Raw genomic sequence first — 25227 nt, forward strand, 5'->3', positions numbered from 1 at the left:
GGAATAAGCTGTGCCACTCGGCAGGGGGGAATTAAGGCCGTGCACCTTTGCGAGCACCTGAGCCGGGAGATTATCCTGGATCACCCCATAGTCCGGAGGAATCTCCAAGGCCCTTAACCCAGGGAAGTGGGCGGGGGAAGAGTCAGAGCTGGAGAGACGGCAGCATGAAAAGGACTCAGCCGATTGGCGACAGCTTTTACGATGGAAAGGGCCCCCACGCAAGGAAGGCGGCTGCCTCTGGAAGCTGGAAAAGGCACAACACAGATCCTGCGCCTAGAGCTTCCAGAAGGAACGCACACCTGTCTGCTCCTTGGCTTTAGCCCAAGGAGACCTCTTTTGGACCACTGACCTCGGGAACTGTGAGATAATAAATATGTGTTGTTTTAAACTACCGAGTTTGGGGTCATTTGCTACAGCAGCGGCAGGACACTGCACATGGGGTGACTTATTCCTCTCCTACTGCTCCTCTGAGTGTAAGGCAGAGGCCCGAGGCCAGCCAGCCACAGCTTTCAGGCTTCATCTGGGGCACTGCAAGGCCAAGTTTTCTCTCCCCTCGGAAGGAGCCTGAATGCAGCTGTGGGTCGTATAACAGCCCTGCAGCCACTGAGGGGATGGCAAATCCAACAGCCACCCCGTAGATTATAACGGAGCTGGAAAACGATCCCCTCCCTAGTGCCGTCACAGCACACCAGCAATGCGTAAAATGTTACACGAATGCTTACCGCTGTGTCGCAGTTGCCTACAGTGTTCAGTACAGTAACAGTGACCTAGGAGCTGTGGCGGAACAGAATTTGTCACCCCCACATGTGTTTCCTTGGCATAAGGAACACTTCAGGTTGGTTAAGTTTAAGAGGCCCTATCCCAGTACCTGGCACATGCCAAGTGAATTCCTGAGGGTTCCAAAAGCCCAGAATAAGTGCTGTTCTACAAGGTCTAGGACACCACGGGTGGCGCGGCGGGAGAGTCAGCGCTTGGGTGTCTGTCGGCAGTCACCCTCCTGCAGGCTGCCCCCACCCTCTGACAATCCTTTAGCCCTTCTAGACCCCCTGACTGAAAAATGAAGATGTTACGGATCGAGGGCTCAGTGAATTCCGGCGCCTGCACACACGCACATTAGGTAAAACACGACCCCTGGCATTCTAATGCGATTTACACTTCCCCATACAGGACTAAATTTCACCCTCACCCCAACTCCACAGGTAGGTAGGGCCCCCTTTTTGACAGATGGAAAAAAAACAGCAAGGAGGCCTGGTCCTCTCTGCGCGCGACCAGACAGAAGATGTCTGAGCTCCTCCCCACGCTAGGGGCCGGGGCGGCCAGCGGTTCCGCGCTTCGCGAGGGTCCGGGGCTGGGGGCGCAGTGCGGGGCTCCGCGCCCGCCGGGAGACTACATTTCCCAGGAGGAGTTGCCCGCATCTCTGCGGCTCCGGGATTTTAAAGGGCTCGCGTTGAAGGGGGCGTCTGGAGTTCCGCCGTCTGCCGGCGAGAAAACGGCTCTTCGATCCACAAATAGGGTCCGGAGAGCACCCTTCCAGGAGTCCGAGTGGGGCCCGGCCTGAATCAAGGAGCCCCCACGCTCTGCAGAGGCGAGGCGCGGCCAAGCTAATCTGGAGGCAGCCTCTCCTCGCCTTGCCCTCCTCGGCTTCGGACTCTGCGCCCAACTCTGGGGGAACCTCGTCCGGACCCTCCCCAACGCTCCCCTCAATTTTCCTGAATAGGGGGTACGGGCGGCGAATTGTGCTGCCAGGCGGGAGGCACCCACGACCCCTCCCTCCGTTTCTGGCTTTAGTTCCGGGAGGGAATGTGCAGGTCGTTGGGATGGGCGGGGATAGGGATGTGGCCGCAAAAAACCTGGGAGCGCCGGAGCCGAACCTCACAGTGAGCCCCCCTGTGCAAGCTAACGAGTTCCTCGGCCTCTACGGAAAAGGGGCGGGTAATGGGGTTAGGAACCACGTTGCTTGCCTCCCCGGGCTGGAGGCGCAAAAGATAAGGAAACGCACGGAGAGCACTTTGCAAACTGTAATGCGCCGTGTAAATAAAATTATTTCGTCATTGTGTCATTGGATTCATCCAGTACCGATTCTAAGAGGTGCACAGATGGGAGTGGGGGGGCAGGGGGAGCGTGAGGCGTCTCTGAAAGCACAGGGTGGAACGGCTCGGACTTGGGGATGTGTCTTTGGATACCTGTGGCCCCATCCAGACCTTAAGTGGGAACCGGGGAACTGCCTTTGAAGCGAACCAAAACAAACCCACCAGAACGTTGTGTTTTCAAATCAGGAAACTTCGGGGTAATTGATATCATCCAAATAAGAACTTAACCTTTTGAACTAACCTGGCCCTTCATGCTTGCCTTCCCCACCTGTGCCACCAGGAGAAGCCCAGAGAGAAGGCATCTGATACCAAGTCCCAGGTCTCCCCCCTCCTTCCCCCAATCATTTGGATTAATCCATCCCTTGGGGTGGGGGTGGGGGAGCCCATTTATTTCCCTGGCTTCAGAGACACCCAAGTCCAGTATGAGCCCTTTCCCCCCTCCCCCATATCCCTACTAAGACCCTGTCCCGCACCTAAACCCTCCAACCTCCTCCACAGCCAGTGTCTGCAAACAGCTCCCGGGCACTACGGGAGACACGCTCATCATTTTGACCAGCTATAATCCCCCCCTACCCCCCCCCCCCGCACCGCCCCCGGCTCCCAGGGTATTGTTTTGAGTGAAGAGTGATGGGCTTCTGTTTAGGCAATAAAAGCGGGTTAGTGGTGGGATGTGGCTTAGGGAGCCAGCATCCCAGAATCTCCAACCAGGGCCCCTGCCAAGCAGGACCTTGCATGTAAGTAGGATGTCTGTCGCAAACAAGGTGCGCTGTCCCAGGAGTTCTGGGGTCCCTTCCGCTGGCCCGAGGGCTTCTCAGTCCCCTCAAAGCCCCTCCAGACTCCCTAAAGACTGTGGCGCCCCGTGTTTGCCTCATCTGTACCTGCCAAGTACAGGAAAAGATGTACACATTTTAACAAAGACATTGCATCCTCCCAGCAAAATGGCGGTGGTCCCGGCCCCGGTTCCCTTAACGACCGCACACTTTCCGAGGATTAGTCAGTGCCCAAGGAACAAGACCCCTTCCTAGACCTCTCCCCCCCAGAACCCCGTTTTTCTAAGTTCTAAGGCGCCCAGAGCTTTCCTCATCCCAGGGGCCCCCAGGACAGCCTCTGGTTAGAGCCTGTGGGGCAGTTCCTTCATTGTGGTCCTCCCGCCCCTGAGACCCCCACCTTGGAGGGTCCTTGGGAGGGCGACTGGACCCCCAGGCTGAGCCTCAGGGGTGGGGCAGCGAGCTTTGTCTCTGACACCCCCAAACTCCTAGGCTGAGGAAGGCATATAAATGAATTCCCTGTTAGGATATATGGGAGATGTGGGGGTCTTTAAGGAGAGCAGGAGACTCGGGAGACCCCTCCCCACTGCCTCAGGGGACCCTGGAAGCATTGGGGGTTCGGCCTCAGGAGAGAATCCCCACCGCAGAGGTCAGGGGGCCCGCTGGGGGAGAGCCCATAGAGGAGGGGGAAGGGACAAAGTTTGAAAGTGCCCTTCCAACTCTTCCAAGGAAAGTTTGCTTAGGGGCCCAATGGACAGAGAGGGGTTAGAGGTGCGGGGAGCCCGGTGGCGGGATGACCCCCGAGAGGTGACCGGACCCTGGGGGAGCGACCCCTCCCCCCTGTCCCGGCTCGGCCCGGCTGGGAGTCGCCCGGCTCGGGGCCGCGTGTGTTAGTTGGGGCCGCTTTCTGGCCACTCCGCCGGGCTGGGGGACCTCGCAGGGGGCCGGGAGCGGTGTCCCCGGTAGCACCAGGGGGGGAGCTTTGCTACGGGGGGTTTCCCGCACCGGGGCTCCCCGGCCCCACAGAGCCAGCCCCCAGCAAAGGGGAAATGTGCCGGCACCCCAGCGGTCCTCGGCGCCGTTTGGGGCGCCTGGCGGGGTCGGGGGGCGGCGGTCCGGCCGGCAGGCCGCCTGGCGGGGGAGCCCAGGGAGCCGGGCAGCGACCCCGGGCGGCGGCGGGGAGCGGGAAGGCCCGGGGCGGGGAGAAAGGTCGGATTTGCTCGGCGGAAGAAACACAGATGGCGGCGGCGCAGCGCCATTCCGGGCCGGGAGCAGGCAGCCAGCAGCCCTGTCCTCACCGCGGTCCGCCCGCCGCCGCTAAATACCCGGATGCGCCGCCTGAGCGCCAGACGCGGAGCTGGGAAAAGAGAGGCAGCGGAGGCGGTGTCAGAGCCAGAGCCAGCGCCAGAGCCAGAACCAAAGCCAGGGCCAGAGTCGCAGCCGCGCAGAGCAACAGACTGACCGGCGGAGCTGGGCACGCAGGAACGGTCCAGCGAATACTCCCGCGACGCGAGCCAGGTCCCAGAGAGCCAGGCTTCGGACTAGCCTGAGAGTCAGGGACGCGAAAGCCGATCCCGAGTCAGGCTTTGCTCGGCCTCCGACGGGGGCTGGCCCTTTTGAAGGCACCTTCTTCAACAGCAAGACCAGGCAGCCCACCATGACCGAAAACTCCACGTCTACTCCTGCAGCCAAGCCCAAGCGGGCCAAGGCTTCCAAGAAGTCCACAGACCACCCCAAGTACTCAGACATGATCGTGGCTGCCATCCAGGCGGAGAAGAACCGCGCTGGTTCCTCGCGCCAGTCCATCCAGAAGTACATCAAGAGCCACTACAAGGTGGGCGAGAATGCCGACTCGCAGATCAAGTTGTCCATCAAGCGCCTAGTGACCACCGGGGTCCTCAAGCAGACCAAAGGAGTGGGTGCTTCGGGGTCTTTCCGGCTGGCCAAGAGCGATGAGCCTAAAAGGTCAGTGGCCTTCAAGAAGACGAAGAAGGAAGTCAAGAAGGTGGCCACGCCAAAGAAGGCAGCCAAGCCCAAGAAGGCAGCTTCCAAAGCCCCCAGTAAGAAGCCCAAAGCCACTCCAGTCAAGAAGGCCAAGAAGAAGCCAGCTGCCACGCCCAAGAAAACCAAAAAACCCAAGACTGTCAAAGCCAAGCCAGTCAAGGCATCCAAGCCTAAGAAGGCCAAACCAGTGAAACCCAAAGCCAAGTCCAGTGCCAAGAGGGCCAACAAGAAGAAGTGACAGTGAAGCTTTTCTTGTGGACACTCCTGCCTGTCTCCTTATTTTCTGTAAATACTTTTTTCCTTATTCCTTATCTGCCTCCCCTTGCCCGTTTGTATTCTGACTGTATGGGGGACAGAATTTGGATTCCTCAGAAATTAGGGAATAGTTCATTTTTCTTTAACCAGTCGTGCAAGGACAGCAAAAACAATCTCATCTCTGTAGTGATGAGGATTATTTTGTTCTGGTAATTTGTTATTATTCTACTTAGGGTTTGGGGTGGGTTGGTATGTTTTGTTTAGTTGGATGGTTTGCCGATACGAAGGTGAAAGCGGGGAGTGGGGAAAACCCAGAAGGCAGCTTATTCTGGCTAGTTGAGACGAGCCCAGGAATTTTAAGGTTTGTAGGAGTTATCTTTTAAGACAAGGGAGCTTTAAGTTGAGCAGCCCTTGTGAGTTTCAGAACCTTGTTGGGGAGGAGAGGGGTGGCAGCAGCTGGACACCAAGTAGGGAGGTGGAATACACCCTCTGGGCTGCCTTCCACCTCCCAATGGATCCAAGTCCAGTTTTCTTCTCACTTCTGTGAGTCCCTGTGGCCTCCCTATTGTCCTGGGGAAGGGAGGGGGTGTCAAAATGACAGCTGGTCTGAGAAGCTGTGGCTTCTCTCAGCTGGAAACTAGCCATGGGGTGGGGGGGAGGGTCTTTGTGGCTTCGGAAAGTCTCCTGTTATGGGAGTGGAAACTTTGGGGGAAGGGTGGGGAGTCAGTCAGCCAAGTGCCTCAGTGAGCCCTATTGAAACTTGGGTTTTTCCACACAATTGGATTGTATTCCCCTGGTTTTTGGTTCCTCCTGTACAAGAGGTGGCTCTGGTGGTCTGGTGAGTCTCCAGCCCTGCCACCGCCACTTAAAAACTTCCCGACCTCTAATTTCTGAGTATTTTCTAAGTAGTGGTAGATGGGGGAGGGGTAGTGGGCGGGGAGTGGACAGTAAGACATACTGCAGTCGTTTTTCAATCGCTAAGTAGTTTTACAGAGCTAGGTCTGTGTATGTGCGTGTAAATGTGTATATACCTATCTAGAGCTAGCATTTCACAACCGGGAGCTGGGAGAAAAAAACCTGTACAGTCGTCTTTCTCATAATATAGGAAAGCGCGCAATTGCGCGTCGTAACCCTCCCCCCTTTTTTTGTAAAAAAAAAAAAAAAGTGTTATTTGTGCCGGGAAGAATTTGCTGTCTTTGTAATTTTAAAAACTTTAAAATAAAAACTGAAAAAGGACAAAATCTGGGCGGTGTTTTTCCTCGCTTCTAAGACTGTAGAAGGCGGAGCAATTGGGCGAGTAGTAGGGGGAAATCTGGAGGCGTTTACACCTGAGAAGGGAGGCAACGTTCCAAGAGCTCCGCAGAAACAAACCTTAGGGCTGGAGGGTATAGAACGTGCCTCCGGCTGCCGCCTTTGGGACCCAGAGCACCCTTTCCGAGGGATGGGTGTGTAGGCAGGGGATGGGAACGGGCTGTGGGGTCTGATGGGCTGGGCCCCCTCCGCGTTGCCTCCCTTTCCCCTTCGCGGACCTCTCCAGTCTCAACTTACAAATCAATCCACTTTCGTCCGCTGCGCCTCCCGCCCGGCCCCGCCCACCTGCCCCTGGGCCCGCCTTTGCTCCCCTTCCAGGGAGCTCCTTTTGCTCTGATTGGCTGGCGGGACCCAGCCCCCGGCCACGTGACCAGGCCGCGGCGCCCAGGGCTGCGGGACCAGCAGTCGCCCTCGCGCGAGGTGGACGAGGTGAGCGCGATGTGGGCCGGCTCCGTTCGCGCCGCGCTCTCCCGGGTCCCGGGCGGCTGCCGCGCGCACTCCGCGCTGGCGCAGCTGCGTGGCATATTGGAGGAGGAGCTGGAAGGGATCCGCGGGGCTGGCACCTGGAAGAGCGAGCGGGTCATCACGTCGCGTCAGGGGCCGCGCATCCACGTTGACGGCGTCTCCGGAGGTAACTCCCCCTCCCGGGAGTCGTCGGACGTGGCCGGGTGTTAGAGGGCCGTTCTGAGGCTGTAGCTGAATGGAGGTCCTGGAGGCAGTGGGAAGCGAGACCCCCTGCACACGTAGCCACTGGCCCCTTTTCCAGCCAGCAGGCCTACCAGCCGGCCTGCTAACCTGGTTAAACCCGTTTCCCTGAAGGGAGGTGATTTGCCCTTGAGCGCCTGTTTGCCTCAGAAGGCAGGGAGGGAGAGGCCCAACCCTGGGACAACGTGAGAAAAAAAGAGGCAGACCCAGCTGAGTCCCTTCAAGAAGGATGATGGGAAGTCGCAGCAAGAAACCCCACATTTCTGGAGCTGCTGTTGTGTGTGCTCCCCTAACTGCTGCACGTGGACTCCTGCAAACCTCCAAACGTGGGAATGACGAATTGCACTTTACAAACGATGTGAAGTGAGCTGCAGGCAGAGCTGGGCTTTGGTGCAGGTCTCTGGTGTATTGGCGCTGGAAGCTCGGCTAATGGGCGGGAGAGGCCAACATCACAGTGGGCAAGGGGCTCGTGGAGTGCTGCCGGAATCACGCCATGAACTGGCACACCTGGTCTCTCATTCCTGTCTGACCAGCAGTCACTGCCCCTCTGTCAGTGCCAGGTCCCAAATGGGTGCTGGTTACAAAGGCCCCCACCAGTGCCTCCTGCCCAGGAAGCAGGCACGGAATCCTTGGTGCTGCGGCACTCAACCGTAAAACGGTCCCGGGAAATCTCTACATCCCTCCGGGGAAGCCTGGAGCAGGTCAAAAAGATGGGAAATTAGGAGACCCCAGAACTCATCCTGTGTTTGCCTCTCCTGGGCTGAGAAGACCTTCCTTCTCAGGCCTCCGTTTCCTCCTTGGGTCAGCCGTGTTCTCCGTAGGCTTTATAATTTGGGGTCCAGATCTCAGAGGCCCCTGCTTTGGGGCCTGTGATTCTGTGCCAGGCAGCAGAGTTAACTGTGGAGTTCGAGGACCATGGTGAGCCTCTGACCCAGGGGGAGCCCCTCTTACCTAGGGGGAAACCAAGGCCCGGACAGTGGTCCTCAGGCCTGCGAGGCAGGGCTGGGTTCTTCCCGGGGGAGGCATGTGATTCAGAGCCAGAGATTAATTTTCTTATCCTTCAAGGGGCCACCCCGAGAGTCCTTTCCTGACCTTTCCTCTCCTGTAGCTGGCGGATTAGGCGCCTCCCAGGGATCTCCAGATCCCCGTCCTGGCCTCTGCCCCAGAATGGGTCATTCTGTGTGGTCGTTGCCTCCTCAAGGGTGAATCCGGGTTCATTTATTTTCTGGGTCACCAGGGCCTGGCACCTTTCCAGGCTTTTCCTTGGGGCTTTGAGCTGCTGTGTCTGTTCCCTGTGCTCCATCTCAGGAATCCTTAACTTCTGTGCCAACAACTACCTGGGTCTGAGCAGCCACCCCGAGGTCATCCAGGCAGGTCTGCAGGCTCTGGAGGAGTTTGGAGCTGGCCTCAGCTCTGTTCGCTTCATCTGCGGGACCCAGGTACCCAGTGGGTGCTGTGAGGGGGTGGGGGTGGGTAGAGTGGGGCCTTGTCCCCAGCATTGGGCACTGACCCCAGCTGTCTGCTTCCCGCAATCAGCAGGGCTGCCTGAACCCGCCCGGCCCATCCCATCCCATCCGGGGGCAGAGTCAATACGTGTGAAAATGCTGAGGACAGTGCTCGGCACATAGCCATGCTCTGTGAATGCTGGGTATTGCTTTGTAAACGTAACAAAATAAACTTATATAAACATGAAACTTTTTATTTTTTATTTTACTTTTTTAAACAAGTGGAAGTTGCTTGCAAGGTAGTTTTGTTGTTGTTGTTGTTTAAGACTTTGTTTATTTAGTTTTAGAGAGAGGAGAAGGGAGGGAGAGAAATATCAATGTGTGGCTGCCTCTCAAGTGCCCCCCACTGGGGACCTGGCCCGCAACCCAGGCATGTGCCCTGACTGGGAATCAAACCAGCGACCCTTTGGTTCGCAGCCCGTGCTCAATCTACTGAGCTACACCAGCCAGGGCTAAACATGAGACTTTTTAAAGTGTTTACTCTGTGTCCGGTGCTGTTTTAAGAGCGTTATAACGATTAATGCCTTAGCGCTCATAACAGTCCTGAGTGATACGTGCTGAGCTCATCCCTGTTAAAGAGATGAGGACCCGGAGGCCCGGGGAAGGGACGTGACTTGCTTCAGGGCCCACAGGCTGTCAGGGTCCTGCTCCTGGCTGCCTGTGGGACTCTGGGAAACGTGAGGATGAAATAAATGCTGGGACGGCCGACTTCCGGCCAGGGCACTTTCCAGCGGAATCCTCACCCAGACTGGGCGGCTTTCAAATCCAAGACGCCGGAGTCCACTTAGAGTTGCTCCCCTAACCCTCTGCCATAGAGCAGTCGGAAAACACACTCAGTTTGCTGTCAGGAAGACACGCCTTCCTTTGCCATTGGCACCCATCACTTCGCTCTCGGACCCCCATCACAAAAGGAAGAGCCAGCCAGGCAGGGACAGCCAGAAGCCCCTCGTTCTTCGGGGAGGACCCTCTGCCAGGTCCCCACAGGCGCCAAGGAACACTCGTGGTGAAGGGGGGAGGGAAAGGCCAAGGCTGCCGGCCTTCTTGGCTGGCTGTGTCCGTGGCCTTCCAGCCCTCTGTGCCCAGGACTCGTCCCACGTGACTCTGCAGGCATTAACACCTGTTCCACCCGCTTTCCCCAGAGCATCCACAAGGATCTAGAAGCGAAGATAGCCCGCTTCCACCAGCGGGAGGACGCCATTCTTTACCCCAGCTGCTTTGATGCCAACGCTGGCCTCTTTGAGGTGCGTGGGGGCCGTGGGCGGGAGCTGGCGAAGCCCGCCAGGCTGCGGGAGGGGTGGGCGGTCAGGAGAGCCTGGCAGGACGCCGGCGCTGTGGCTCGAGGCTCCAGGGATCGTTTTGTACGGATGTCAGGTTGGGCCAGGTAGGTGCTCCAGGAGGAACCCTGAGGCTTGCAAGGAGGCCATCTTCCCGGGTATTGGGGGGTCACCCACCTCACCTGGGTGGCTGGGAGTGGCGGGGGCTGGGCACTCCCCAAACACATCCTCACCTGTTCTCAGCCCAGCCCTGGGGCTCTGGGGACCCAGGTAGAGGCGGAGGGCTCCTTGCCTCCCTGCCCAGAGGAATGCCCTGGTTGGTAGTGAAATTTGGACTCGGGGGCTGCGTCATAGGAGAGGGAGGACCCCCCCAGTGTTTGGCTGATGGCTCTACTCCAACTGCCTTCCTCTCCAGGCCCTGCTGACCCCAGAGGACGCGGTTCTGTCAGACGAGCTGAACCATGCCTCCATCATCGATGGCATCCGGCTCTGCAAGGCCCACAAGTACCGCTACCGCCACCTGGACATGGCTGACCTAGAGACCAAGCTGCAGGAGGCCCAGGTGGGGCGAGGCCCAGGTGGGGCACGGACTGGGTTTATCCTCAGCCTCCCGAGGCCAGCTCCGCCCTCACAGACCAATAGCCTGAGAATTTGAAACAGCCAAGATTTGAACACAGATCCCTCAGACCCAGAGGTTTTTTTCATTTCACCATGCTGCCTTGGGCACCTTGTGTGTGGGCAGGCTCCTAGTAGGCATAATGGCAGGATTCGCTTACGGAAAGAACAGGCCCCACCCCACACTGCCCTCCAGAGGGGACACTGAGCACCCCCTCTCTGCCCGAGGCTACGGGCAGCCCCAGACCGCCCTGGAGGAAGAGATGGGTGAGGCTCAGAAAGGCAGGGATGTGGCAGACGATGTTCCAGCCCCAAAGCAGCGGCGCTTCTGTGCCTACCCCTGTGCCTGGCACCGGGCAAGGGGAGCCCTTAGAGCCCCAAACAGCACAGAAGGTGGGTGGCTGCGCCAGCGTGTCACTCCTAACACCACTGGTCCTTTCCTCCCCTGCAGAAGCACCGACTGCGCCTGGTGGCCACCGATGGGGCCTTTTCCATGGATGGTGACATCGCACCCCTGCAGGAGATCTGCCGCCTCGCATCTCGCTATGGTGCCCTGGTCTTTGTGGATGAATGTCATGCCACTGGCTTCCTGGGGGCCACAGGACGGTGGGAGCATGTGGCCCCCGAGGCCTTGGGTTGGGCTGCTAAGGGTAGGGGGGAAACCAGGAGGCCGGCCGCAGCTCAACCCGTGACTGCAGGGCCCACAGGCGGCCAGGGGTGGCAGTGGCAGCTTTCCTTGCAGGGGCACGGATGAGCTGCTGGGCGTGATGGACCAGGTCACCATCATCAACTCCACCCTGGGGAAGGCGCTGGGCGGAGCGTCAGGTGCCTGCAGGGTTGTGCCCCTGGGGTCCCCTTACCCACATGCAGGGCCTGGGAGGGGTGTCAGGGAAGGTGGGGACCTGGGACTGCAGACAAGAGGGCAGCGTGGGCTGTGTGCTCTCAGGAGGGGTGTAGGATGGGCTCTGGCTCCTGGCTCGTGACACCCCTTCCCCCGCTCTCATTCTCAGGGGGCTACACGACGGGGCCTGGGCCCCTGGTGTCCCTGCTGCGGCAGCGTGCCCGGCCCTACCTCTTCTCCAACAGCCTGCCCCCTGCCGTTGTCGGCTGTGCCTCCAAGGCCCTGGACCTGCTCATGGAGAGCAACGCCATCGTTCAGTCTATGGCAGCCAAGACCCAGCGGTGCGGTCCCTGGCGGGGGTGGGAAAGGCTGGGGTGGGCGGTGCTGCCTCAGCCCGTCCCTGTGTGGCTGCCCAGCCCAGGCCTACAGATTCTGCCTGTGCCCGTCCACACGCCCAGTGGGCTGCCCTGGGACTCGGCACGGCCTCTTCCTTCCATGGCCTGGCACATTTCTTTGCAAATGACCCTGTGTCTCCCTGTCTCTTCTGTCTGTCCTCCTCCCTTTTTGGTCCGCTTGTCCCTCCGCCTGACTTTCTGGGTCTGCATCTCTGTCTTGGTCGGCCCCTTCTGCAGATGTGGGCGCAGATCTTGGGTCCTGGGTCCATCAGGAGCCGGTGTGATGGTCCACAGCCCCCCAGCGACCCGTGACACTCGGCCTTGTGCCCACAGGTTCCGCAGGAAGATGGAGGCTGCTGGCTTCACTGTCTCGGGAGCCGACCACCCCATCTGCCCCGTGATGCTGGGTGACGCCCGGCTGGCCTCCCGCATGGCGGACGACATGCTGAAGAGGGGTAAGGAGGCCCGGACAAAGGGACTGGCTTTGCGGCCTGAGAGAAAACAGTGGGGAACCCCTCGTCTGTGAATACTCCCCTTATCGCTCCTCTGCTACCCTTTTTATTTCATTTTATCTTTCTTAAGTTTTTAAAGCCAGAATTTATTTCCATTTAAAAATGCTCAAGAGACATTTAAAAGGCCCCAAGATGTCCCAGTTGACTAGAAGATCACACTGAGGCCGCCGTGTCTTTCGGTTCCTGCATTACTAAGGTGTTCGCTTGACCCTTGTTAATGCAGCACCGCGGTGGTTCTTCCAGCTGGGTCGTGGCGGCTCCTCCGACTCCCAGTGTCCCTCATAAGCGGCCAGCAGCTTATGGACGATGAGAAACGTGACCCAGAGATAATCATGAAACGTCTGCAGGTCCCACTTAATATCCTTTCCGCCTTACTCTTCGAAGCCGGGCCCCACGGCGGTCGCTTTGAGTGGCGGGGCCCCCGGGGAACGTCCTCTGCAAAGACTGGTGTGAAGTGCAGCTCTTTCAGAGCAGAAACCAGCACGCACCCTTGAAGACAAAACACCCCCCCCCCCCCACTGCCCTTTGTAGACCAGCTGTCCATGCTGAGAGACCCGGGCCGCGAGGCAGTCCGTGTCTGAGAGACCACCCGTGTCTGAGAGGCCACGGGCAGCTCCCTCGGCCTCCGTGACCCTAGGGAAGTGGGGGCTGTGTGTCATGCCCAAAGCCCGCTTGGCTCCGATGGGCCCCAGGGTTGACCCTCTGTACCTCCCCAGGCATCTTCGTCATCGGGTTCAGCTACCCCGTGGTCCCCAAGGGCAAGGCCCGGATCCGGGTGCAGATCTCAGCGGTGCACAGCAAGGAGGACATTGACCGCTGCGTGGAGGCCTTCGTGGAGGTGGGGCGGCTGCACGGGGCATTGCCCTGAGCCCTGGACGGTGGCAGGCAGAGCCAAGGTCCCCCTCTCTCCACAGCGACACAGGGGGCCTTCGATCATCGGCCCAGGCCAGAGGCTCTGAGCCCTGTCAGAGTCCTGAGGCTGGGCTGGGGGAAGGCCCGTGCCCGTGACCGTGAATGTGAAACAACTGTGGAAACTGGCTGTGACGCGTTGCTTTATTCTCTCTGAGCAGTTGGCCTGCTCTGTGATGGGCTGAAAAAGCAGGCCGGAGCTGCGGCCGTGTGGGCAGGCTCCCAAAAGCTATAGTGGACCTTGGAGCTGACTCCTCCTAATTAAGATGAGACCCAGGCTGCGGGGCTGGTACGGCAGGGCCGCCGTCTGGCTCCGCTGGAGTCTGTGCTGCCGCAGAGGGAGCGGAGCACCCGCTCTGCGGGCCCTGCCCCTCGCCACCCCCACTCTGCTGCCTGCAGAGTCTAGCCTGGTGAACGCCTTGTCCCCTGCTCCTGAACCAAAGGATGGTCTACAGCTGCCCAGATAAGAAGGGGCTGGGCACCCGTACCCGTGTTTGGAGGAGAGGCAGAGGATTCAGACCCCAGAGGAAAGTGTGGGTCCCTCTTGGAGAGGCCCCTGCCAGTCTGGAAACCTGTGCTGTATCCCACTTTGTCCCTAACTCTGTGGCCACCCCTAGTGTGTGCCTCAGCGTGTGCCACGCTGAACCAAGCGTTGTCCTCACAGCCAGCCACCAGGGGGCGCAGCGAGCTCAGGCTCCGGCTGCTCCGGCCGCTCCAGCCCCACCCCTCCAGACTTTTGGCCTTGGACTCAGCCATTGGAGCAGCTCTGCGGCCCTAGCCCTCCAGGCCGATTGGCTGCTGTGAAAGCCCCATCCACCCGTGTCCTTCACAACGACTTGCTGCTCCTCCACTGCAGGTGGCAACCCCCTTCCCACAGTCGCTTCCCCTAGCCCTTCTCCACCGCCCTCCCCACTCAGTCTTACAGGCACCAGGTGGGGGTAGGGGGCAGCTTCTGAGTCACCGTAGCCCCAGCCTCAGCAGAGTGGCCTTGGGGAGCCCTCGCAGTTTGCTGGGGGGAGAGCAGGGAGGATGAAAAGGCCCTTATTAACCACGGGGAACTGGAACAAGGTCTCTGGCACCCGTATCCCCAGCGCTCCCCCTTCCCTGGGAGTCCTGGGTGAACAATCTGGTTGAGCTCCAGCCTGATCCTGCAGATGAAAAAGATTTTATTTTTAGGGGGAGGGGAAGGGAGGGGGAGAAACATTGATGGGTGAGGTTTCATCTCGAACGCCCCAACCTGGGACCTCACCCGCAACCCCCCAGCACGTGCCCTGACCAGAATGGAACCTGCGGCCTCTCAGGCTGCATGATGAGGGCCAGCCCCCCCGAGCCACACCAGCTAGGGCCGGTCCCGCAGGGTCTGGCCTCTGGGACTCTGGATGTCCTCACCTGTGATCTGGAAGAGCTCGAGGCTGGGGGCCGGGAGCCCAGGGTGCCGGCGGGTGCTGCTGCAGCCACATCGGGAACGCTTGCATGTGGCCACCGCCGAGGTGGGGCCCCCGGTGCCGGGCACACAGCCGGACACCAGTGCAGCGAGCAGCTCGATGGGTGCAGTCAGGGCGCCCCACCCAGGGAGCCAGAGCACGTGGCCCAGGCCCACCAGGCAGTGGCACAGAGTTCGCCACCACTGGCATAGCACTCCCCAGTGGGCAGTGGCAGCGACGAGACATCCCGGGCCTGGCCGTGGTAGTTCCCTGTGTGGTAGACATGGTATGGATGGGTGCTGGCCCTGGTCCACCGCCAGCCAGCAGGGGTCCTAGGAGGTGCCGGGCAGCAGCAGCAGTCCCGGTTGCACACGCTTGGGCTGGGGCACATACTCGTAGCCGTTGATACCCAAGACAGACTCAAGGGCTGGCCGTGGATCAGCTGCCCTTCTGGGTGCTGTGGGACCAGGGGCTGAGGGTACTGTTCTCAGGGCGCACAATCCACATCTCCCACGTGGGGCACAGGGTTCAAGCCGTGACCACCGGGAGCAGCATTTAGAGCAAAGGGAGAGGAGGCGGTCCCCAGGACGTGCTGGCACTGGGGCATAACAACACACACCCTTTCTGCCCGCCCCACGGTTGGGCCTTCTGGGGTCGCCTCCTTCCCTGTGCATCTGCTCTGGGAGCTGCTCAGCCTGTGGCTCCCGGAGGTTCCCCGAGTACTGCCAGGACCCAGCCACAGGCGAGGAGGGGCCTTGCAGGCTGGGGCCCCCACGGGGAGGTAGGACAGCACGTCAGAGACCTCAAAGGTGTTTGGGGTGCAGGCGTGACACGTTCGTGTGCCTGGGCTTCTGGCAGTCTGCCGGTGTATCGCTTTCACAAAGGGTGGACCTCCGTCAGTGAATCTGGAATCCCGCCACACCTATCACTCTGCCTTCCAGTGACTGTAAAATTCTGTCGTTCTGATTCCTCCACCCAATCCAATAGCTCTGAATTCAGATTCGGAGAGTCTGGGTATGAGCCCTCATATCTTCAATCCAGGGAGTCTCTGCTTCCAAAACAGAGCATGCGCTGCGCCTGGGGTGGGTGACACCAGGCTCCAGAGGAGCGCTTCTGCGAGCCGGCAGCGGCCCCAGGGCCCTGTGAGGGGACGGCGTGGGAAGAGTCCGCTGGCTCCTCCGGCCTCGGGTGCAAGTCTTGGCTTCATCAGCGTCCCCTCAACTGTTTTCACTTCCCCAGACGTCCCCTCTGATGTTCTTTCCACCCTCCCAGCTTCCAGAAGGACTCCCCAGGCAGTCCCCAGCACCTCTTCTCTCCCCGGACTCCTTGCAGTCTGCCTTGTGCCCCCTCGACATGTGTTGCTAAATGCAATGCTCCTGGCCACCTGGGTGTTCGAGTCCAATCCTTCAGCTGTGTGGTCCGCTCCCCCAAGCACTCAGGCCAGAACCCCCTGATCGAATCAGCTGTCTACCAACAGCTGTTTGGCTGTTGCCTGGAAAAGAGGCTTCTGACAGTCACTCATGAAATCAGTCCACCCCAAGCCATAATAAACTAATTCCAAAATAAATGGGCAGGTCCTGTCTCTGCTCTAGAACACGCACTAGCTCCCCGTTGCCCTCGGCCTAAAGCCAGACTCTTGGGGTGGGTTTAGAAGCTCTCCATTGTCCAGCCGGACTGAAGCCCTGGGCAAAGCGGATGGGCCTCAGGGCTCTCGGGGCCTGGGGGTGGGGGGTGCTGTATAAAAAGTGCAGAGAAAGGACTCATACCCTGGTTTCCTGGCCGGGGGCACCCCATTCAAGACTAGCAATCCTTTCTTTAAAATGTTTTACTTATTTTTAGAGAGGAGAAGGGAGGGAGAGAAACATCAGTGTGTAAGAGTTACATTGCATCAGTTGCCTCTCACATGCCCCCAGTTGGGGACCTGACCCGCAACCCAGGCACGTGCCCTGACTGGGGAATTGAACCGGCGCCGGCACTCAATCCACAGAGCCACACCAGCCAGGGCTAGGCATCCTTTCCAGATTGGGGTTGGAGCAGGAGAGGGGAGGATGGGCAGGGCCACAGGAGGTGGGAGCGCTCAGGATGGGGTGGGCCCTGGGCACGGAGGGGTTAACTACAAAGCAAATCTCGGGGAGATCAATGGGTTACTCGCTGCAGAAAGAGGCAGAAGCAACGCAGAGAGGCAGAGAAGAGGCGGGCAGAAGAGCGTGCCACCTGGGGGAAATCAGGGACTGAGGAGGAGGTGGCCAGCGGGCGCTCCGGAGGGACTGCCCGAGCCTGGCCCCGCGGAGGAGGGGCCTTAAAGGAGACGAGGGGGAAGTGAGAGGCAGACCTGCGGGGAGCCACCGCGGGGCGGCCGCTGAGCCAGGAGGCAGCCTCAGCCTGACGGTTGGCCCAGGGCCGGGCAGGGGGCCCGGTGCCCAGGACTGAGGTGGGTGCTGCCCGTCTTGTACTTGGGAGGGTCTCTGCATGCTGGGTGCGGGGCGGGGGGAGGGGAGCAGATGAACCTTTCCTTCCCTCTGCCCTGCCTGACCCCCTCGCCCTGAACTCGTCCCACCAGCCTAGAGGTCCCAGGCTTCGGGGGACCCACAGGTGGGCAGTAGCGGAGGTGGGCTGTGGGGTGGGGCAGGTGTGAGGGTGGTCGCAGCTTTCGCAGACACGCACGCAGGCAGCTTCACACAGCACCACCTGTTACACACGGGTTCTCAGGTGAGGACTCCCGCCGGGAGCCCGGGTGCCAGGGCGGCAACAGCCCTGGTCTGCCACTCTGAGGGTGGTCTCCAGCCTCCCACGTCCCCTCTCTGAGCCTCCATTCCCTCCCAAGTGCAAAAAGGGGCCGGAGAGTGACCTACACGGTTTCCAGCTGAGCTGCTGCGGGGCTGTCCCTAAGCTGGACTCTCCAATGACGGAGGGGTGTCCCCCTCATTTTGCTGACTTGGACCCCTGCCCGAGAGTCTTCCCTGAGCTTCAGACCCTCACTGAGAAGAAAATGCACCCCCTCCTGAGGTCGGAGTGCCCCTCCCCTCACCCACCACCAGGTCCTCACCCAACTCTGCCAGGGTTTTCACCTGCATCCCTGGTTGGAGGGGCATCACCTCCCTAACCAGCCCTTCACACTCCACACTATGGGGGGGGGTCACCTGGGAAACTGAGAAACCCCCCTCAGACACCACTGTGACCGCGCCTGCAGCTTGCACAGTAGGTCTCGGTGATAAGTTCCGGCTCTGCTGCCTCCTCCCACCCCTAGTAGCTTCTAGCCCAGGAGACCTAGCCAGGCCGGGCCGCAGCCAAGGGAACTGGGTCCCGGGGTCCAGGGACTGGGGCTGGGAGCCCCTGCCTGAGAACCCCAGCTTTTGTCCTCCCCAGGTGGCCGTCTGTTGGAGAGATGGCTGATGCCCAGAACACGTCCCTAGACAGCCCAGGGAACGTGGGGGCCGTGGCGGTGCCCGTGGTCTTCGCCCTCATCTTCCTGCTGGGCACAGTGGGCAACGGGCTGGTGCTGGCGGTGATGCTGCGGCCCGGGCCGAGCGCCTGGCGGGAGGCGGGCAGCACAACGGATCTGTTCATTCTCAACCTGGCCGTGGCCGACCTCTGCTTCATCCTGTGCTGCGTGCCGTTCCAGGCCGCCATCTACACGCTGGACGCCTGGCTCTTCGGGGCCCTCGTCTGCAAGGCCGTGCACCTGCTCATCTATCTCACCATGTACGCCAGCAGCTTCACGCTGGCCGCCGTCTCAGTGGACAGGTGCGCTGTGCCCGGGACCCGGTGGGGTCTGGGCTGGGGAGGGAGGAGCTGAACAGACGATGCTCAGTGGCCTTAGGAAAGAGAAGGGGGGATGGCAAAGGGCGATGGGAGAGGGGAGAGGAACAGCTCTGGGGCCACCACCCTCCAGTCTCTGGACGCCTGCAAGGGCGCGTTTGAGGGACCACCCTGCCCTCCCTCCAGCTCCACTTGAGCTTCCCCCAAACATCTCTGTGTCTCCAGGGTGGGCACAGGGCCTGGAACACGCTGGGTGCTCGCGAGTGTGAACTGAATGGCAAGCGCAACGCACTGACGCATTCAGACGCTTTATCGCCGCCCACTCGCGGCCCAGGCTGCGGTCACACCTGCTCTTGTGCTTGGAATTTGGGGTCAAATCCAGGCTCGGTCTCTAGCTCTAACCTCGGCCAAGTCATTTTTTCTCTGTGCTTTCAGGCACCGCTCTAAGCGCTTTGCCCTTAGCCCCCTGAGTCACCACCGCCTGGGAAGCAGGTCTAGCGGGCACCCTCACAGCTGGGATTAAGGCCGCCGGCCCCCAGGTCCCTAGGTTGCGTGGGGGCGCGGATGCGGGCTGCCAGCCACCCGTCCGCCGCGCTCACCCCGCGCCCGCCCGCAGGTACCTGGCTGTGCGGCACCCACTGCGCTCGCGGGCCTTGCGCACCCCGCGCAACGCCCGCGCCGCCGTGGGCCTGGTCTGGCTGCTGGCGGCGCTCTTCTCGGCGCCGTACCTCAGCTACTACGGCACGGTGCGCTACGGCGCGCTCGAGCTCTGCGTGCCCGCCTGGGAGGACGCGCGCCGGCGCGCCCTGGACGTGGCCACCTTCGCCGTGGGCTACCTGCTACCGGTGGCCGTGGTGAGCCTGGCCTACGCGCGCACGCTGCGCTTCCTGTGGGCGGCCGTGGGCCCCGCGGGCGTGGCGGCGGCCGAGGCCAGGCGCAGGGCCACGGGGCGCGCGGGGCGCGCCATGCTGGTGGTGGCGGCGCTCTACGCGCTCTGCTGGGGTCCGCACCACGCGCTCATCCTGTGCTTCTGGTACGGCCGCTTCGCCTTCAGCCCGGCCACCTACGCCTGTCGCCTGGCCTCGCACTGCCTTGCCTACGCCAACTCCTGCCTCAACCCTCTGGTCTACGCGCTCGCCTCGCGCCACTTCCGTGCGCGTCTCCGCCGCCTGTGGCCCTCTGGCCGCGGCCGCCGCCACCGCGCCTGCTGCCCCTTGGGTGCCCGCCGCACCGCCCGTCGCATTCGCCCGGAGTCCTCGGGTCCTGTTGGCCGTCCCGGGGACGCTGGGCCTCGAGGGAGGCTGCCGGCGGGTGGCGGCTGGGGCGGAGAGCCCGGGGAGGAGGCTGCTGGTGGCAGAGAGTCTGGACCGACCCCGTCTGCCGGAGCACCGAAATAAACCTTGTCCACCTCCGCTCTCCTGTGTGTCCTCTGTCACTCCCCTGCCCCAAGGGCCGGACGCTTCTAGGGGAGGGGGGAAGCCAGAAGCCCGGTGAGAAGCAGTGGCTGGGCCGGGGCCCCAGCCCGGGGGCACCCCCAGGCGGTGAAAAGGGGTGGGTGCAGCTCAGAGCAGCTCCCCAGACGGGCAGCCCCCAGACTGTGTCCATAAGTGGTCCGGCAGGAGCGCAGGCCCTCTGCCCATCCCCCCAACTCCATCCGCAGCGTCTAAGCCCTGCTTCCTCCCCAGCCTTCACCAACGGGCTTCACCAGGTCCTCCGAGTCCTTTTCTGGGCTGTTTAATCCCGGCAGCTAATGTGGCAAATATCCGTTAAGCAGTTACTATGGATCTTACGTGGAGCTAGATTCTTCAATCCAATGATCAGAACAGCTCTGCAAGGTCCGAGTAACGTGCTCCGTTTTACAGATGAGGAAATCAAGAATCGGAGAGGGCTCGTGATTTGCCTAAGGCAGCGATTTCCCCCTTTTTTCATCTCACAGCCCACAAATTATTAAAATTTTGCAGCACACTAAAAAAATATATTTTTGCTGCTCTGACAAAAAAAGTAGGGATAACTTTGATTCATTCACACCACACGGTTGTTGTTGTGTTGGCTGTTGGCAGGCCTTGCTTTTTGTTTTGTTTTGTTTTGACAATCCAAAGGGAAAGAGGTCAGTGCCCCTGACTAAATCATGGTCAGGCATGGCATGCTTTAGAAATTCTTGCGGCCCACCATGAAAATTGCTGGCCTGAAGTCGCATGGTGTTTGGCAGAGGCTGGATTCAAACCCATGGCAGGCCAACTTCTCCGTGGAACACCCCGCCCCGGCCTCCGCCTCCGAGGCCGCTGCTGCGGGTCTCCGTGGTCTCCGAGGTGTTCCCGTGGCTCTTCCTGATTCCACATCAGCCCCTTCCCCAGACCTGCAGCTCCCCCCCCCCGCCCGCCCCGCCCCAGTCGGACGCCTTGGAGACCTCAGAGCTCCCAGTCCCCTTCCTCGGGAGAGTTCTGTTCGGATGCTCGGGCCAGCAGGTCCTGACGGGCTTTGGGCTGCCGGCCATCGCCTGGCCCAAATCCCTGCGTCAGTCCTCGGCTGTGCGGCCCCCCTGGCTCAGGAGAGGCGTGGAGCCACGCTCAGGGCCCAGCTGGCCGCCCGGCAGCCGTGGCTGCCCTGTGGAGCCCCCCTCCCTGTTCCTGCTCACAGCTGGGGTCGTCTGTGGCTGCGGAGACCTCCCAATTAACCAATAAATCAGTTTAAGTGGTTGCAGAGCCGACCGCTTCCTCCCCCCACCCCCCCACACACCACTAACGCTCATCAGCTTCTGGTCGGGGCCTGAGACCTGTGGGCCTCCGTGTCTCCCCAGCACGCCTGCAGGCTGCAGGCAGAGGCCACCTCTGTGGGAGGGCCCCTCCCTCACAGAGACAGCTGCTGAGTCCTGGTCACTGCCTGCCACCTGCCGCCTGCCACAGACCCCGGGGTCAGAGCGGCAGTCACCCTCACGGGGGAGGCTGAGACCCAGCTGGGGGAGCCACTGCTTCAGGGGCCCCACACAGCACGCCTCTGCCAAGGTGTGCACGGCTGACTCGGGCCACAGAAGCGGGGCTGCTTCCAGAGGGCCGCAGGGGTGATACCCAGGGGTACCCGGTGTGTCCTCTATCTCCCTGTGGGCTCATTCATACCTCCACCGGTTCATTCGGGCCTCGCGCCAACCCTGGCAGGCAGGCAGGCAGGGAATGTCACCTCCATTCTCAGAGGCAAAAGCTGAGGCTCAAGCAGCTGAGGTAGCTTGACCAGAGCCAAGTGGCCATTCGAGGCAGAGCTGGTACCCTGACCGGGCCCAGGGGTGGCTCGCGGGGTGGCCCAGGCGCATCTTGAAAACATCCCAGCGCATCTGACAAAGCTCGCCACACGAGTATGGCGTGTGACAGAGTGACAGAAGGGAACGCAATCTCCCAGCTGGGTCGCTGCTGCTCCTCCACAGTCACCTCTGTAGGCACGGACAGGGGACCTGCTGGGGACGGCCTCCATGTAGGGCAGGCAGAGTCTGAGCCTGCACGGAACCCTGGGCCCCCAGGGAGGGGCCCTGCTCAGCCAGCAGACAGCTGTCCAGCCCCAGACGTGGAGGCCTCCTCCTCTGCTAGCAGGGCCGGCTGGGCCATCGGAGACAGATAAAGAAGCCAGAGGCCCTGGTTGAAGGGGGGCAGTGCTGCCTGGCCCAGAGTAGACGCACAGATACTTGGTACATGAGGACAGAGGTGCCAGGGAAGGAAGGACATTACCTGTCCCGCCTTCTTTCCTTATGCCCCGAACATCTGAGCGCCTGCCCTAGGCAAGGCCGACCAGGGGAGACAGAGTCCACGTGGGTCCGACCGGGCCTCCCCCTCCCAGCGGCTCTCAGCCCGGCTGGAGGGCTGGACACCGAACGAACGGACGGCACCGTGGGATGGGCCGTAACAGAACACGCGCAGTTCTGAAGGGGCACAGAGGCAGGCACTCCTGCCTTCCTGAGTCCCAGAGAAGGAAACGATTCAAACCCGTTCTCCTGGGAAAAGGTAGGGAGTCTGCAAGGTAGAGCAGCCAGGGCGGGGCACAAGTAGGAGCAAGAAGCGGCCCAGGTCACTGAAGCAGGTGGGGCCCAGGGAGGCCGGAAGGGTGGGCGCCAGGAGGTCGCCAGGGCCCTGGGGTTGCAGCGCCCTGGGGCTGGGTGGGACTGGCGGGCTGGCAGCGAGCGGCTCCGAGGGCTTGGCCTGGGGCTGGGAAATGACTTTTCCTGGGGGTTGGGCAGGAAGATTGAGGGCCGGCTGCCGGGTTCCGCTCAGCCCCAGAGATGCCCGGGTCTGCCTCGGGAGCTAATGAAACGCTTGGGAGAGCAGATGGTCTCCGTACAGCAGGTTCTCGAATAATGTCTTCCGTTCGATGTCGTGTCACTAGGACGTTGGTGAGGAGGTGCCGTGGGATCGCAACTCCAGTTTGTGTGTCAGCCTGTAACCAAACTGATTTCATGGCCTGTCGTTTCGCTTCAAGTCACAGCACCTGTGGATGACACTCAGCGAGAACTCACGGTACTTCGGTTCGGAGAGAGCTGCGAGTCCTGCAGGACCGGAGGCAGGCAAGGGGGCATTGGGGGCCGAGTAAAGGCCACCCCGAATGAGCACCGTTTGCTGCCCCCAAGGCCCAGGAGACGCCACCTGGCTGCACACAGCCCCCTGCGAGGCCGGGGAAGGAGCCCCGTTAGTTGGAGGGAGAGTTGACTTCTGCCTCCCTGTCACCCTCCCTCCTTGTTTGTGCAAACCTCTCAGGGATGGGCCTGCAGCACTGGCGTCTGAGCACGTAGTGGGTCCAAGGTTCTCCTGCAGAAAAGAAAGACAGAGGCCCGGGGGGTTGTGGGAGCCCAGCGGAGGGCCCTGAGCCAGCCTGGGGAGAGGCAGCGAAGACCTCCCCAAGGGCTGGAGCTCGCCCCAGGCCCTGATGCAGGAGTTCATCAGGGTGGGCGGCAGGGAGACGGAAGAGTGTGTTCGAGGCTGACTGCGTGGGCTCGGCGGCGCGGGGCCCGAGGGCCTGTGCATTCTTCCCTGACGCTGAGACCGTACTTTGTCCAGAGGACAACGGTGAGTCACTGAAAGGCTGTAAATACAAGAACAACCTGATGAGATTTACTCTACAGGGAACTCTTCCTGGCGCAAGGCAGGCTCTCCTGCAGAGGGGGTGCGGGAGGGCGCTGCTAAGAGGCTGCTGTGGGAACCCCGAGAGGACGCTAGCAGGCGCAGGCAGCGGGTGGGCAGATGTGGCGAGACAGATGGGCAGCACTTGGGAGGTACAGTCACCCAGTCAGGACGTGGTGATTGAACACGGGCAGGGAAGAGAGAGGTGTCCCCAATGACACCCCAGACTCCCACCATGGGCTGATGGGGGTGGCCGTGGGGACGAGGGGGGTCAGGTTTGAGGGGAGCTCGGTTGGACCATGCTGAGGCTGAGGGGCCTGTGGCATATGGTGAAGGGGTCCGCAGGGCTCTGGCGCCCCAGACACCTGCTACCTCGTAGGCCCTGGGCTGGGCCCGGAACAGGTGTCTCATCTGCTTGAGGGTCGGAAGATGAAAGCACTGAGGCTCAGAGAGATGGAGGAGCACGCCCGAGATCCCAGGGCCGGCCGGAACCGGGGCTGCGATCTTTAGTTCGGGTTTGTCTGCTTCCAATCCCGTGGGGTTGGGGCAAGAAGAGAGGCGGGGAGGAGCTGGTTCCGGGGGAGGGAGGAGCTGGGATGTGCAGAGGTGATTCCTCCGCCCCGTGTAGCAACCGTAGTCAGGGCTCCGACTCAGTCCTGGGGAGGGCGAGCGAGGCGAGGGGGCCGGCGTGGCCGTGTTCGTCAGCGCCCGCCCTGCCGCAGGCTGGCGGGCACGGCAACATCTATCAGTGCCCGGGTGTGCACCTGGGAGCGTCAATACCAATTAAGGACCCACGGTTCCCTGTTAATGAACATCAGTGCCTCAGCCCCGACGCACGGCTCATTTGCAGGCTGCCCGCCGGGCCCAAGATGGCCTGAGGCCAGCGGGCCAGGCTGTGCTGCTGGCTGGAGCTGTTACTGGTGCGAGGACAAGACTGACTTATCGAGGCATGTGCCGGGTGCCACGGTGTTCCCGAGGCCCAGTCTCAGCACAGGGGCGAGGCGGGAGCAGGAGGGAGGGTGCGGAGGGGTTGAGGGGCACGGTGCCAGCCTGGAGGGCCTGCGGGTGTTGTGGATGGCGGTGGTGCCAGGGAGGGCGCTGGGCTGGGCACCGGTGGACCCTCCAGGTCCACTCAGAGGCGGCACAGTGCAGGGGTCAAGGAGTGGACTTGGAGGCACACTGTCGGGTGGACTCCGGCTGCTGCACTTTCTAGCCCTGACCTTTCTGGGCTCCGGTGGGCCGCAGACCCGGGGGCTCTCTGCCTGGGCCGGGTCCCTGTGGAGGCAGGCTGCCAGCCGTATGTGACATTTCCAGGGCTCCCCTGGGCAGATCCTGGGCTCCAGGGAAGGAGGCGTGGCTCACCCACCTCTGCCCCCGGGGCTGCGCTGACTGGCAAGTGCTTCCACAGTAGGTGGCGCCCTCGAGGCTCCCAAAGCAAGAGAGTCTCCCAGCTGGCGTGGGCCGGTCCCAGGAACAAGAGGACACTCTGGTCCCTGGTCTTTTGCTTCCCTGAGCCTGTTTCCTCACCTAGAAAGCCGGATGACCAACCACGTGTCCCTGCAGGCACTGAGGCCTTGGCGTCAGCTGGCGAGCCAGTAGCAGGGCGTTCGGGCTGAAATGCTCTTTGGGCCCCACAGCTGGTGGGGAGGGGGGGCAGGGTCTTTGCTGGGATTGCCCAAGCCCCGTCCAGCTGCCTGACCTCCTTGCCCTGGCTTGGGCTCAGCACCCGAAGCAGCCTGGGGAGCAGGCAGCCCCAGTGGGGACG

General features: G+C 61.3%; 3 protein-coding genes across 4 annotated transcripts; all 3 read left to right on the top strand.

Moving 5' to 3' along the window:
* The first annotated feature begins 4185 nt into the window (after positions 1 to 4185).
* LOC114512966 (histone H1.0) lies at positions 4186 to 6280 on the top strand. The gene has a single exon (XM_028532082.2). It carries the CDS (start codon positions 4515 to 4517, stop codon positions 5097 to 5099), a length of 585 nt encoding a protein of 194 aa, XP_028387883.1. The 5' UTR covers positions 4186 to 4514; the 3' UTR covers positions 5100 to 6280.
* Positions 6281 to 6794: 514 nt separating this feature from the next.
* On the top strand, positions 6795 to 13318 carry GCAT (glycine C-acetyltransferase). Of its 2 annotated transcripts, XM_028532515.2 has the most exons (9): positions 6798 to 7058; positions 8441 to 8571; positions 9777 to 9878; positions 10327 to 10473; positions 10978 to 11132; positions 11269 to 11351; positions 11537 to 11708; positions 12096 to 12217; positions 12991 to 13318. In XM_028532515.2, exons 1-9 carry the CDS (start codon positions 6866 to 6868, stop codon positions 13140 to 13142), a joined length of 1257 nt encoding a protein of 418 aa, XP_028388316.1. In that variant the 5' UTR covers positions 6798 to 6865; the 3' UTR covers positions 13143 to 13318. The 2 variants fall into 2 exon arrangements, with proteins under 2 accessions (XP_035875496.1, XP_028388316.1); XM_036019603.1 differs by lacking the exon at positions 10327 to 10473 and having other exon boundaries at positions 6795 to 7058.
* A 4065-nt stretch (positions 13319 to 17383) lies between these two features.
* GALR3 (galanin receptor 3) lies at positions 17384 to 19763 on the top strand. Its single transcript, XM_028533436.2, has 2 exons — positions 17384 to 18351; positions 18983 to 19763. Exons 1-2 carry the CDS (start codon positions 17993 to 17995, stop codon positions 19761 to 19763), a joined length of 1140 nt encoding a protein of 379 aa, XP_028389237.1. The 5' UTR covers positions 17384 to 17992.
* The last annotated feature ends 5464 nt before the right edge of the window (positions 19764 to 25227 follow it).

Source organism: Phyllostomus discolor, chromosome 2 (assembly GCF_004126475.2).
Source record: "Phyllostomus discolor isolate MPI-MPIP mPhyDis1 chromosome 2, mPhyDis1.pri.v3, whole genome shotgun sequence".
Classification (NCBI taxonomy): Eukaryota; Metazoa; Chordata; class Mammalia; order Chiroptera; family Phyllostomidae; genus Phyllostomus; species Phyllostomus discolor.